The 15595-nt window shown below is 43.8% G+C and overlaps 1 protein-coding gene across 1 annotated transcript in view; it reads right to left on the bottom strand.

The window, feature by feature from the left end:
- The window catches only part of LOC121316618 (echinoderm microtubule-associated protein-like 4), a 76592-nt gene that overhangs the window by 29061 nt on the left and 31936 nt on the right, over nucleotides 1-15595 (bottom strand). The window contains exons 14-18 of the mRNA XM_041251660.1: nucleotides 10647-10798; nucleotides 10409-10534; nucleotides 9972-10103; nucleotides 9007-9074; nucleotides 8120-8208 (exon numbers count right to left, since the gene is read on the bottom strand). Coding sequence (XP_041107594.1) covers nucleotides 8120-8208; nucleotides 9007-9074; nucleotides 9972-10103; nucleotides 10409-10534; nucleotides 10647-10798 — 567 coding nt within the window. The remainder of the gene's footprint in view (nucleotides 1-8119; nucleotides 8209-9006; nucleotides 9075-9971; nucleotides 10104-10408; nucleotides 10535-10646; nucleotides 10799-15595) is intronic.

The following is a 15595-nucleotide window of genomic DNA, read 5'->3' as shown; positions in this document are numbered from 1 at the left end:
ACAGTAGCTCTATCATCCATCTAGCTAGTTGCACACACGCGTTATGCATGTGGGCGGAGCTATCACTATAGTAAAATAACAGTATACCCAATAATATTCCTTTGCTCTAAAACCACAAGTATTTTTATAGATTTGTGGTGGGCTGTAATGTCACGAATATGGAACAATGCCCTGAGATTGTAAAACTAAAGCTCTACTGCCTGCCAAACATATGCTCCTAATTAATTAAGCCTGCAATTACAGTTAGAATTACAACTTATTTTGCCAAGTTTCTGTTTGTTTTCAAGTCTGGGATTAAGAGATGAAGCCTCTTTATTGGGGGTTGTTCTTTTAAAAGGAGTGAAATCAACACAAGCTCCTGGGTATGATACCAAGGAGCCACACACTCCAGCCTGGGTATGACGCTCCTGGGTATGAGCTCCTGGGTATGACGCTCCTGGGTATGAGGCTCCTGGGTATGAGCTCCTGGGTATGACGCTCCTGGGTATGAGCTCCTGGGTATGAGCTCCTGGGTATGAGCTCCTGGGTATGACGCTCCTGGGTATGAGCTCCTGGGTATGACGCTCCTGGGTATGACGCTTCGGGAGTTTACTATCATTAGAGCCGAATTCGAAGCCAAGGTGTTATTTATATTTGCATCAAATATCTTAGTTATTATTATTATTATGAGTTTATTTAGCATACGCCTTTATCCAAGGTGACTTACAGAGACTAGGGTGTGTGAACTATGCATCAGCTGCAGAGTCACTTACAACAACATCTCATCCGAAAGACGGAACATTTATTTAGTCATGCATCCCTTCAAGTAATTCCCTTTAGTAATACATCTTACTCAATATTATTTCTTTGAATGTGTAAATAAATAATTTCAATGTTTCAGTTTACTAGTAGGAACACATCATTTGTCAACAAATTATAAAAAAAACAGCACTGATTCCCGGAACAATTTCTATAAAATACTGAAGTCATTAAATCAAATATAATAATAATAATGCATTGTTGCTCGCAGCACATTAAGGTCACGTAAGGTTTCATGAAAGAAAGTGTCCCGTGCATTAAATGTTGCTATTAAACTTAAGCATTGTCAGCTGGTTAACCCTGCCTTCTTTCATAGATTGACGTTGTTCTGTAAAAACTTGGCCATAAGAAGAAACACTTCTTTCGACATCTACAGAATTGGTAACAACTGAGAAATACATTTTAGCCTTTCGTGTTAAATTGGGAAATAATTCTTCAGCTTTAATACAAAATTCATTCAAAGTCATTCTACTGCTGTTTTCTTTTGCATATGGTAGGTATTTGTCCATTTCTGATTTAGAGTCAGCATCAAATCCTGGAATAAAATATAATGGGAGGGGTTCCAGATCCAAACTACACACTTCTTGTGGGTTGAATATCCTCACTGCTGTCACAAAGATATGAGCTGCTTGAAAAAAACGTGGTTTCTTTTTGCATTGATCCGGGTTGTAGTAACGAGTCAGTTTTTCAGAAACGTCATGGAAGGTTTTTACACATAGTCTGTTTATTGCAGCGTCTGTGCTGTGTACCTCTTGTGCCATTGCTCGCTATGTATTTATTAATTCTTTATGTTTGATGGTCTCTCACTTCACGGCTTTCAAACCACTGAATCAGATCCACCAGTCCCTTGGCATGCGTCACAATTAGGGAGAGTTGAGATTTTAAACTTTGCACATCTTTAAGCAATTTCTGGAGGTTCTTTCACTACAGTGTTTGGTGAAATGTGCATTTCCTTTTCCACGAAGCCTGCGTAAAAAGGGATGTATCTGGAATGATATTCAGCAGCAGAATACCAAGTGCCCCATCGTGTTATGCATGGCTCAGGTGGCAACTTTATGGGTAAAATACAACCTTCTGTTGGATTGCTTCTGTCAGGTGGTCTTTAAAACATAGTTTTCTACTTGGGCAATGTTTAATTTTTTTTTAATGTTTGCAACCAGCTTTTCTGCTTTTGGAAAATTATTTGCCCAGATATTGCTGGCAAGGGCTATTATGTGAGCATTACAAGTCAAATGTACTGAATTTGGCAGTGAACCTTGAAGAATGTCATTGTATGCCTTAATCATGTAACTGGAATTATCGAAGACAAATCCAGTCACATTATTAAAATTAACTTCAAATGCGTTTAAACATTTCACAATGCCCTGTGCCACCGAAATAGGAGACACTTTTTTACACAGAGAATTGTGAGGGTCTGGAATCAACTCCCCAGTAATGTTGTTGAAGCTGACACCCTGGGATCCTTCAAGAAGCTGCTTGATGAGATTTTGGGATCAATAAGCTACTAACAACCAAACGAGCAAGATGGGCCAAATGGCCTCCTCTCGTTTGTAAACTTTCTTATGTTCTTATGTTCTTATGTTCTTATGAGTAATTCACAGAGTGCAGATTAACTGTATCGGTTAATATTACTTTCAGTTCAAAGGAATTCGATAGTCTTTGGAGAACAAACAAAATGTGCAAAACATACTGATCTTTTGCATTTGTAGACTCGTCAGTAACTACAGATACACTGTCAGACATCTTTACCAGTTGTACAATTTTCATCTTGTGCAACTCAGCCATTTGGGGTACATATTCCCTTCTCAGTTGAGCTGCTGTTGGAATTGCTCCCGCATTTATTACATGTTTGTTCAGAAATGCACAGGGAATATTAGCACAAACAAATGCCCGTGTCAAATATAAAAAAAAACATCTCATCGTCGTTCATAATTTTCGTTCCCCTTACGTTTTTTATTGGAGGATGCCATCTCACAGCTATAAATCTCAGCCTTTCGTTTTCTGTGTTTTTCTGATGATAAATGTCGGTCTATTGTTGACTTTCGAGTGTGGTCCAAAGATAAACTGCAAGTTGTGCAAAATACATTATACCCATCGGTGTACACAACACCAGGTGGATATTGTTGCATGCGTTTGCTCAATGAAATGCTTTTTCACTACAATGTCACTGACACCATGTTTAGGTCTTCTTTTAGGGTTCTTCTTTTAAACGCATCAATTTATTCAATTACCACTTACACTCATCCTAATTATCTTTTATTTTTCCAATTAGTGAAAGCATAATGTGTTGATTTCTTAATTGTGAATTTGATTACTATAACAGGAGTGGCTGCAGGGACATCTAGAGTGTAGCAGATGCATTACAAATGAAAAAAAAAAGATACTGGAAAACAGAGGACGCAGTTTGAAAAAACTACAGGTATTATTACAAGATTGAAGCGCCTCTCACTGCACTTCTACCCAGGTCACATGTGGGTTGACATGCTTTGACCCGGGTTGAGCGAAACACTTGCCTGCATGAAGACTTCACTTCTGCAAGGAACATTTCTGTTTATTCTGTTTAGCCATATTTTTGTTGCTTGAGACACACCAGGAGCCAGACTGCAGCAGAGATGAAGAAACATTTGCTCTAATCAACATCTGGGCCGACAGTTCAATCCAGAGAAGCTTGGATGGAAGCGTCCATAACAAGCTGCTTCCGGGGCATTGAGCCGTGCACTGTGTGCTTGTGTCTGTCACCCAGGTCAACCCTGCTTTACCAAAAGCAGTGTGAAATCGCGGGCACCCGCATGACACCGGGTTCTAACTCAGGCAGAGCATGCCACTGTGAAAGAGGCTTTAGATACATCGAGATATGGCTAGACCATTTTGTTTATTTTATTGATAAATAATGTACTTTGAAGAGCACTTTTATCCCTGACTTGCTTGTCTTTTCAGATTTGAGGTGTCTCTGAAGCCCACCAATATAAGCTTGCTTTCCCTGAATCTGGTCAGGCAGGGAGATGTATTCTGTTTGAATCCCTCTCTCTGCTCACAGACAGTGCTGTGGTTCCAGTGTGTGATTTCCCTGAATCTGGTCAGGCAGGGAGATGTATTCTGTTTGAATCCCTTTCTCTGCTCCCAGACAGCCCTGCAGTTCCAGTGTGTGATTTCCCTGAATCTGGTCAGGCAGGGAGATGTATTCTGTTTGAATCCCTTTCTCTGCTCACAGACAGTTCTGTGGTTCCAGTCTGTGATTTCCCTGACGCTGGTCAGGCAGGGAGATGTATTCTGTTTGAATCCCTTTCTCTGCTCCCAGACAGCCCTGCAGTTCCAGTGTGTGATTTCCCTGAATCTGGTCAGGCAGGGAGATGTATTCTGTTTGAATCCCTTTCTCTGCTCACAGACAGTGCTGTGGTTCCAGTCTGTGATTTCCCTGAATCTGGTCAGGCAGGGAGATGTATTCTGTTTGAATCCCTTTCTCTGCTCCCAGACAGCCCTGCAGTTCCAGTGTGTGATTTCCCTGAATCTGGTCAGGCAGGGAGATGTATTCTGTTTGAATCCCTTTCTCTGCTCACAGACAGTGCTGTGGTTCCAGTGTGTGATTTCCCTGAATCTGGTCAGGCAGGGAGATGTATTCTGTTTGAATCCCTCTCTCTGCTCACAGACAGTGCTGTGGTTCCAGTCTGTGATTTCCCTGAATCTGGTCAGGCAGGGAGATGTATTCTGTTTGAATCCCTCTCTCTGCTCACAGACAGCCCTGCGGTTCCAGTGTGTGATTTCCCTGAATCTGGTCAGGCAGGGAGATGTATTCTGTTTGAATCCCTCTCTCTGCTCACAGACAGTGCTGTGGTTCCAGTGTGTGATTTCCCTGAATCTGGTCAGGCAGGGAGATGTATTCTGTTTGAATCCCTCTCTCTGCTCACAGACAGTGCTGTGGTTCCAGTCTGTGATTTCCCTGAATCTGGTCAGGCAGGGAGATGTATTCTGTTTGAATCCCTCTCTCTGCTCACAGACAGCCCTGTGGTTCCAGTGTGTGATTTCCCTGAATCTGTTCAGGCAGGGAGATGTATTCTGTTTGAATCCCTCTCTCTGCTCACAGACAGCCCTGTGGTTCCAGTGTGTGATTTCCCTGAATCTGGTCAGGCAGGGAGATGTATTCTGTTTGAATCCCTCTCTCTGCTCACAGACAGCCCTGTGGTTCCAGTGTGTGATTTCCCTGAATCTGGTCAGGCAGGGAGATGTATTCTGTTTGAATCCCTCTCTCTGCTCACAGACAGTGCTGTGGTTCCAGTCTGTGATTTCCCTGACGCTGGTCAGGCAGGGAGATGTATTCTGTTTGAATCCCTCTCTCTGCTCACAGACAGCCCTGTGGTTCCAGTGTGTGATTTCCCTGAATCTGTTCAGGCAGGGAGATGTATTCTGTTTGAATCCCTTTCTCTGCTCATAGACAGCCCTGTGGTTCCAGTGTGTGATTTCCCGGAATCTGGTCAGGCAGGGAGATGTATTCTGTTTGAATCCCTCTCTCTACTCACAGACAGCCCTGTGGTTCCAGTGTCTGTTGGCTCAGCTGAGCTTCGGCTCATGATTAGATCTCTAATTAGAAACACAGCTCCAGTACTACAGCGTGATATTCATTACTGACAATGTTACAGACATATAAAACGTTTTATACTTCTCAACTTGGTTTTAATAACAAGTGTGTGATCACTGCTTCTCATTCTTATTTCATTAAGGCATCTATTTAATTGCAGCACGAACAATCACTGCATAAAAACTCAACCAGAATAGAAACACTGTGTGTATTAAAACCCACCCAGAATAGAAATACTGTGTGTATTAAAACCCACCCAGAATAGAAACACTGTGTGTATTAAAACCCACCCAGAATAGAAACACTGTGTATATTAGCCTCTGCATTTTTTAATGTAAAGTAATGAGAAGCATTTGACAAATCTATTCATTACACAGTGTGTAGAGAGTTAGTAAACTGCAATTGCTGCCAAAGGGTTGTGGAATACAAAGGCTTTTTATTCCTGTGTAGCACACAGGATATGTGCAACACTGTATACTGTCTCAGCAGATAGACTGGGTTTGTGCAATACTACACTGTCTCAGCAGATAGATTGGGCTTGTTTAATACTGTACACACTCTCAGCAGATAGACTGGGCTTGTTTAATACTGTACACACTCTCAGCAGATAGACTGGGCTTGTTTAATACTGTACACACTCTCAGCAGATAGACTGGGCTTGTTTAATACTGTACACACTCTCAGCAGATAGACTGATAGGCTTGTTTAATACTGTACACACTCTCAGCAGATAGACTGGGCTTGTTTAATACTGTACACACTCTCAGCAGATAGACTGGGCTTGTTTAATACTGTACACACTCTCAGCAGATAGACTGGGTTTGTTTAATACTGTACACACTCTCAGCAGATAGACTGTGCTTGTTTAATACTGTACACACTCTCAGCAGATAGACTGGGCTTGTTTAATACTGTACACACTCTCAGCAGATAGACTGGGTTTGGTGTTTGTTCTGAGTTTAGTCAGGGTTTTCCAAATGCCCTTCCCTATATCTTCTCTACATCTCCAGTCTGTGTCCACAGAAGGGTATCTGCCAGGTGTAAATTAGTCTCTTCACATATTCCTGAAGACTTTATGAATGAGGTTTTAAAGTCAGGAGCGACTGGGGTCCCCCTAGGCTTAATTTTTATCTGCCAAACAGTTTAAAAAAACAAAAAACAGTGAAACAACGAAACCTATTAATACTTAAATAAATAAATAAATAAATACACTGTGTCCACTCTGTCACACGGCGTCGGTCACTAACATGCAGAGCTGAATACGAAACAACATCCCACTCTGTCACATGCCACTCTGTCACACTGCGTCGGTCACTAACATGCAGAGCTGAATACGAAACAACATCCCACTCTGTCACATGCCGCTCTGTCACACTGCGTCGGTCACTAACATGCAGAGCTGAATACGAAACAACATCCCACTCTGTCACATGCCACTCTGTCACACTGCGTCGGTCACTAACATGCAGAGCTGAATACGAAACAACATCCCACTCTGTCACATGCCGCTCTGTCACACTGCGTCGGTCACTAACATGCAGAGCTGAATACGAAACAACATCCCACTCTGTCACATGCCACTCTGTCACACTGCGTCGGTCACTAACATGCAGAGCTGAATACGAAACAACATCCCACTCTGTCACATGCCGCTCTGTCACACTGCGTCGGTCACTAACATGCAGAGCTGAATACATCCCACTCTGTCAACAACATCACTAACATGCAGAGCTGAATACGAAACACATGCCACTCTGTCACACTGCGTCGGTCACTAACATGCAGAGCTGAATACGAAACAACATCCCACTCTGTCACATGCCGCTCTGTCACACTGCGTCGGTCACTAACATGCAGAGCTGAATAAACAACATGTCATTATAATGCAGAGCTGAATACGAAACAACATCCCACTCTGTCACACTGCGTCGGTCACTAACATGCAGAGCTGAATACGAAACAACATCCCACTCTGTCACATGCCACTCTGTCACACTGCGTCGGTCACTAACATGCACAGCTGAATACGAAACAACATCCCACTCTGTCACATCCTACTCTGTCACACTGCGTTGGTCACTAACAAGCAGAGCCGAATAAGAAACAACATCCCACTCTGTCACATCCCACTCTGTCACACTGCGTCGGTCACTAACAAGCAGAGCTGAATAAACAACATGTCACTATAATGCACAGCTGACTACGAAACAACATCCCACTCTGTCACACTGCGTCGGTCACTAACAAGCACAGCTGAATACGAAACAACATCCCACTCTGTCACATCCCACTCTGTCACACTGCGTCGGTCACTAACAAGCAGAGCTGAATAAACAACATGTCACTATAATGCAGAGCTGAATACGAAACAACATCCCACTCTGTCACATCCCACTCTGTCACACTGCGTCGGTCACTAACATGCAGAGCTGACTACGAAACAACATCCCACTCTGTCACATGCCACTCTGTCACACGGCGTCGGTCACTAACAAGCAGAGCTGAATAAGAAACAACATCCCACTCTGTCACATGGTGGATCTCGCATTCAAAAATACATAACACATCCACAACTTCAGAACGCTCACTCAGAACTGTACAGTAAAACTGACGAGAAACTCAGGCAAGGGTTTGCTGGTCGCTGTGCTGTGCACTGAACTACAGAATGCTCCAGCTGAAACGTCTGTCTTCCTGACTGAGTTTTATCATAAAAACAAACAAAAGGCCGAAGTCACCGGGCAGGCCTACCTATGGAGTAGCGCATCACTGAGAGCTGCTCGTTCCCATCGGTGTGAATCCCCACCAGGTCTCTGCTCTCCGTGTCCAGAACGTACCACCTGGACAGCAAAAGAGGGGTGTTAGTGTCTGAGAACAGAGAGGCTGCTGGGTGCTCACTGCTATTTAAAATGTTCTGATAGGACATTGAACCAGTTCACAGTGGATAACGACATATTTTGCTTTGATGGACATGATCAAAGGTATTAAAAGGTATTACTGTTGCTTTTGCTTTGCTTTAAAAAAAAGGCTAGACATGAGCAATCTAACAAAGAAAGTTAATATTTGAACTGGGCTGTACTGTTAGTTGCTGAGACAGGGCAGTGTGTGTAAGCTCAGCGTGTGTGGTCTGCTCCAGCTCAGACAGACTACTCTGCCAGTGGCATTCCTGCTCTCACCCAGCCCCTTTCACCAGCACTAAGTAAACAGGCCTCTTGCTTGGCAGTGTTACCCCGGTCTGAAGGATGTTTGCTGTGGCTGGAATGTGTAGGGGCCTGTCCCAGCATCAAGTCACTGCCAGAGCAAAGGGAGTCACTGTCTAATCCTTCCAGCTGTGCCAGCTTCACACATGGGGCTGACTGACTGCTGCCATTATCATTATCATTTAATAACCAGATCAAGAATAAGGCCCCTCTCTGTTCAGTCCCCCTCTGTGACTGTGCCAGTGGTCACTAAAAATACTCACTGTTTCGTTTGATCAAACACAGTAGTGAGACAAGTAGAACACTGCTAGTAGACCCCTCACAATAACCCATCTGATAGCACCCTTGTAATATTACTGCCCTTGTAATATTGCTGCCCTTGTAATATTGCTATTACAGAACATAGCGGAGCTGGGAGCAGCAGAGCTCTGAACGTACTTTCCTGAGTGTGTCCCGATCGCCACCACCACACCACTGGGATGGAAGTCAGCACAGTGTCCAGGTTCCTGGAGACAGAGAGGAGAGGTCAGAGCAGAGGAGAGAAGAGAGATCACAGCAGAGGACAGGAGAGGTCAGACAGAAGAGAAAGGAGAGGTCAGACAGTGGAGAGTGGAGAGAGGAGAGGTCAGAGCAGAGGAGAGAGGAGAGATCACAGCAGAGGAGAGAGGACAGGTAAGAGAAGAGGAGAGAGGAGAGATCACAGCAGAGGACAGGAGAGGTCAGACAGAAGAGAAAGGAGAGGTCAGACAGTGGAGAGTAGAGAGAGGAGAGGTCAGAGCAGAGGAGAGAGGAGAGATCACAGCAGAGGAGAGAGGAGTGGTCAGCAGAGGAGAGATGAAAGGTCAGAGCAGAACAGAGAGGTCAGGCACAGGTGAGAGGAGAGGAGAGAGGAGAGGTCAAAGCAGAGGAGAGAGGAGAGATCAGAGCAGAGGAGAGAGGAGAGAGGAGAGAGGAGAGGTCAGAGCAGACCAGAGGGGAGAGGTCAGAGCAGAGGTCAAAGCAGAGGAAAGGTCAGAGCAGAGGACAGAGGAGAGAGGAGAGGTCAGAGCAGAGGACAGAGGAGAGATCACAGCAGGGGAGAGAAGAGAGGTCCGAGCAGGGTAGAGAGAGACGATGATGGGAAGCTGCACTGGGGACAGGACTGTTACTGGGGTCCCTGTGTGTCCCACTGTGAAGGAGCTGAACAAGATATAGGAGACTCCTTTTAAGATAACAGCCTTAGCATCTTTTCCAACTAAAAACTGTTTGCATGAGTAAACTACAATTCTACTATGTGCTTTGCATTAAAACAAAGATACAATCATTTCTACAGGTTTGTAAAAAACAAGTCCAACTGGGGCATGCCAGAGGCAGGAGATCTCTCTTGGGTTGGGTCAGCAGATGACATCATCATAAAGTCTTACATCTAAAAGCCTGGTCCACTGGAGCGTGTGGTCCCCAGAGCTCCACAAACAGACTTGTCTGTCTTGGGCGCAGGTCAGGAACAAATCCCTGAAGGGGTGGGACGCCAGGCCCCAGAGCTCATCCGTGTGACCCTGCGAGAAACGGGAGACACTGCCCTTAACAATCAACACATACAGTACTGAAATTCCAACGAGGAGCACCAGCCCCAGAATAAAATGTACAAGTGAGATCACAGCCCGTCACAAAAACATGGCTTCTCTTTGCTCAGCCCTCATGACAGTTCTCAATAGAATAACCAATTTGAAATACATATTGTATATAATTGAAACCGTTTGAAACAATTAGAGTTGAATGTGATTTATGCAGTTGTAATAATAATAATAATAATAATAATAATAATAATAATAATAATAATAACACGTATTAATTTGCTCACCTGCACTTCCACCCGGAAACCCTCATTAAACGTCCCCCTTAGAATAAAGTTGCGAGATGTGCCCACCAAAACTTCTTCCCCCTTTCCTTCTGCCACAGCTCGGATGGTTCCATATTGGTCGGGGACCTGCAATTTGAACACAGGTTGCAGGACGCGCAGGGCGACGTTTGACGGTAATGCTACGTTTACACAACATGAGTGCGGCAAAATGTCAAAAAATAAATAAATAAATACCTACCTCAATATCCCGTTCAGGATGCAGGTCGTGATCCCAGAGAATGATTTTGTGGTCCTTGCCTCCTCCTGTGAGCAGTGTTCCGTTCCTCATGTGATACAGAGTGAAGAGGCTGCCGTCATGTGCTTTAATCTGCCGGCTGATCTGATAGACACCTTTGAGAGAGCAGGGCACGCAAGCCAAGGAAAAGACAGGCTTCATTAGTCTTACTTAACTTTGCAGTTTCCTAAAGAATGGAATCACTTGAAAAGAAAATCTCAGCAACAATCCAACACGAAGCACGGAAACGCAGAATAAACACTAATCCAACACCAAGCACGAGAACACAAAATAAACACCAACCCGACACGAAGCACGGGAACACAGAATAAACACTAACCCAACACCAAGCACGAGAACACAGAATAAACACTAACCCAACATCAAGCACGAGAACACAGAATAAACACTAACCCGACACGAAGCACGGGAACACAGAATAAACACTAACCCAACATGAAGCACGAGAACACAGAATAAACACTAACCCAACACCAAGCACGGGAACACAGAATAACCCAACACCAAGCACGAGAACAGAGAAAACACTAACCCAACACCAAGCACGAGAACACAGAATAAACACTAACCCAACACCAAGCACGAGAACACAGAATAAAAACTAACCCGACACGAAACACGGGAACACAGAATAAACACTAACCCAACATGAAGCACGAGAACACAGAATAAACACTAACCCAACACCAAGCACGGGAACACAGAATAAACACTAACCCAACACCAAGCACGGGAACACAGAATAAACACTAACCCGACACGAAACACGAGAACAGAGAATAAACACTAACCCAACACCAAGCACAGGAAAACAAAATAAACACTAACCCAACACGAAGCACGAGAACACAGAATAAACACTAACCCAACACCAAGCACGAGAACACAGAATAAACACTAACCCGACACGAAACACGAGAACACAGAATAAACACTAACGCAACATGAAGCACGAGAACACAGAATAAACACTAACCCGACACGAGGCACGGAAAAGCAGAACAAACACTAACCCAACACCAAGCACGAGAACATAGAATAAACACTAACCCGACACCAAGCACGAGAACACAGAATAAACACTAACCCAACACCAAGCACGAGAACACAGAATAAACACTAACCCGACACCAAGCACGGGAACACAGAATAAACACTAACCCAACACCAAGCACGAGAACACAGAATAAACACTAACCCAACACCAAGCACGAGAACACAGAATAAACACTAACCCAACACGAAGCACGAGAACACAGAATAAACACTAACCCGACACGAAGCACGAGAACACAGAATAAACACTAACCCAACACGAAGCACAGGAACACAGAATAAACACTAACCCAACACGAAGCACAGGAACACAGAATAAACACTAACCCAACACGAAGCACAGGAACACAGAATAAACACTAACCCAACACGAAGCACGAGAACACAGAATAAACACTAACCCAACACGAAGCACGAGAACACAGAATAAACACTAACCCAACACGAAGCACGAGAACACAGAATAAACACTAACCCAACACGAAGCACGAGAACACAGAATAAACACTAACCCAACACCAAGCACAGGAACACAGAATAAACACTAACCCAACACGAAGCACAGGAACACAGAATAAACACTAACGCAACATGAAGAACAGGAACACAGAATAAACACTAACCCAACACGAAGCACGAGAACACAGAATAAACACTAACCCAACACGAAGCACGAGAACACAGAATAAACACTAACCCAACACGAAGCACGGGAACACAGAATAAACACTAACCCAACACCAAGCACGAGAACACAGAATAAACACTAACCCAACACCAAGCACGGAAACACAGAATAAACACTAACCCAACACCAAGCACAGAGAACACAGAATAAACACTAACCCAACACCAAGCACGAGAACACAGAATAAACACTAACCCAACACCAAGCACGAGAACACAGAATAAACACTAACCCAACACCAAGCACGAGAACACAGAATAAACACTAACCCGACACCAAGCACGGGAACACAGAATAAACACTAACGCAACATGAAGAACAGGAACACAGAATAAACACTAACCCGACACGAAGCACGGGAACACAGAATAAACACTAACCCAACATGAAGCACGAGGAACACAGAATAAACACTAACCCGACACGAAGCACAGGAACACAGAATAAACACTAACGCAACATGAAGAACAGGAACACAGAATAAACACTAACCCGACACGAAACACGGGAACACAGAATAAACACTAACCCAACACGAAGCACGAGAACACAGAATAAACACTAACCCAACACGAAGCACGAGAACACAGAATAAACACTAACCCAACACCAAGCACGAGAACACAGAATAAACACTAACCCAACACGAAGCACGAGAACACAGAATAAACACTAACCCAACACGAAGCACGAGAACACAGAATAAACACTAACCCAACACCAAGCACGAGAACACAGAATAAACACTAACCCAACACCAAGCACGAGAACACAGAATAAACACTAACCCAACACGAAGCACGAGAACACAGAATAAACACTAACCCAACACGAAGCACGAGAACACAGAATAAACACTAACCCAACACGAAGCACGAGAACACAGAATAAACACTAACCCAACACGAAGCACGAGAACACAGAATAAACACTAACCCAACACCAAGCACGAGAACACAGAATAAACACTAACCCAACACCAAGCACGAGAACACAGAATAAACACTAACCCGACACGAAGCACGAGAACACAGAATAAACACTAACCCAACACGAAGCACGAGAACACAGAATAAACACTAACCCGACACCAAGCACGAGAACACAGAATAAACACTAACCCGACACGAAACACGGGAACACAGAATAAACACTAACCCAACACGAAGCACGAGAACACAGAATAAACACTAACCCAACACCAAGCACGAGAACACAGAATAAACACTAACCCAACACCAAGCACGAGAACACAGAATAAACACTAACCCAACACGAAGCACGAGAACACAGAATAAACACTAACCCAACACCAAGCACGAGAACACAGAATAAACACTAACCCGACACCAAGCACGAGAACACAGAATAACCACTAACCCAACACCAAGCACAGGAAAACAAAATAAACACTAACCCAACAAAAAGCACAGGAAAACAGAATAAACACTAACCCGACACCAAGCATGAGAACACAGAATAAACACTAACCCGACACGAAGCACGAGAACAGAGAATAAACACTAACCCGACACGAAGCACAGGAACACAGAATAAACACTAAACCAACATGAAACATGAGAACACAGAATAAACACTAACCCGACACGAAGCACGAGAACAAGAATAAACACTAACCCAACACGAAGCACGAGAACACAGAATAAACACTAACCCAACACGAAGCACGAGAACACAGAATAAACACTAACCCAACACCAAGCACGAGAACACAGAATAAACACTAACCCAACACCAAGCACGAGAACACAGAATAAACACTAACCCGACACGAAGCACGAGAACACAGAATAAACACTAACCCAACACCAAGCACGAGAACACAGAATAAACACTAACCCGACACGAAGCACGAGAACACAGAATAAACACTAACCCAACACCAAGCACAGGAACACAGAATAAACACTAACCCAACACCAAGCACGAGAACACAGAATAAACACTAACCCAACACCAAGCACGAGAACACAGAATAAACACTAACCCAACACCAAGCACGGGAACACAGAATAAACACTAACCCGACACGAAGCACGAGAACACAGAATAAACACTAACCCAACACCAAGCACGAGAACACAGAATAAACACTAACCCAACATGAAGCACGAGAACACAGAATAAACACTAACCCAACACCAAGCACGAGAACACAGAATAAACACTAACCCGACACGAAGCACGAGAACACAGAATAAACACTAACCCAACACCAAGCACGAGAACACAGAATAAACACTAACCCAACACCAAGCACGAGAACACAGAATAAACACTAACCCAACACCAAGCACGAGAACACAGAATAAACACTAACCCAACACCAAGCACGAGAACACAGAATAAACACTAACCCGACACGAAGCACGAGAACACAGAATAAACACTAACCCAACACCAAGCACGAGAACACAGAATAAACACTAACCCAACACCAAGCACAGGAACACAGAATAAACACTAACCCAACACCAAGCACGAGAACACAGAATAAACACTAACCCAACACCAAGCACAGGAACACAGAATAAACACTAACCCAACACCAAGCACAGGAACACAGAATAAACACTAACCCGACACGAAGCACGAGAACACAGAATAAACACTAACTCCTGCTCAAGGGGGTTAAAGATATGACTGGGTGTCTGTGAAATGCTGCTGATGTTGGATACAAATGCAATTAGTTACAGGTGGTTTAAACTCTTTCAAAAAAAAAAAAAACAGGGAATTAAAATACAGCAGTAAGCATCCATGATCCAGTGAATGGATTTGATGTGCACTCTTAACGCTGTCAGAAACAGCACCTTCTCCCACAGCAGAGTGGTGTGATGTGCTTGTGGAGCACTGTGGAAGAGCATTGCATGGTCCCATTGCAAAACAGTGCGAGCCATTCCAGCCTATTAACCATAGCACACACACAAACCTCTTAATCTCCCAGCTTCACAATACATTCCTCTGTAAGCAGTTAATCAGTGGTAAACGTTTAGAAATAAATCATAAAAAAATATTTATCATTTTTACTGGCAAACTACCTTGAATTGTAAATCTTGTTCTCCCACATGCCAAAGATAACAATTACCCTTGGAAGCAGGATTTGCCCTGAGGCACACATCTAACAGCG

Source organism: Polyodon spathula, chromosome 6 (genome assembly GCF_017654505.1).
Source record: "Polyodon spathula isolate WHYD16114869_AA chromosome 6, ASM1765450v1, whole genome shotgun sequence".
Taxonomy (NCBI): Eukaryota; Metazoa; Chordata; class Actinopteri; order Acipenseriformes; family Polyodontidae; genus Polyodon; species Polyodon spathula.
Note: the sequence above shows the minus strand (reverse complement) of the source record. Positions and strands in the feature narration are given on the sequence as shown.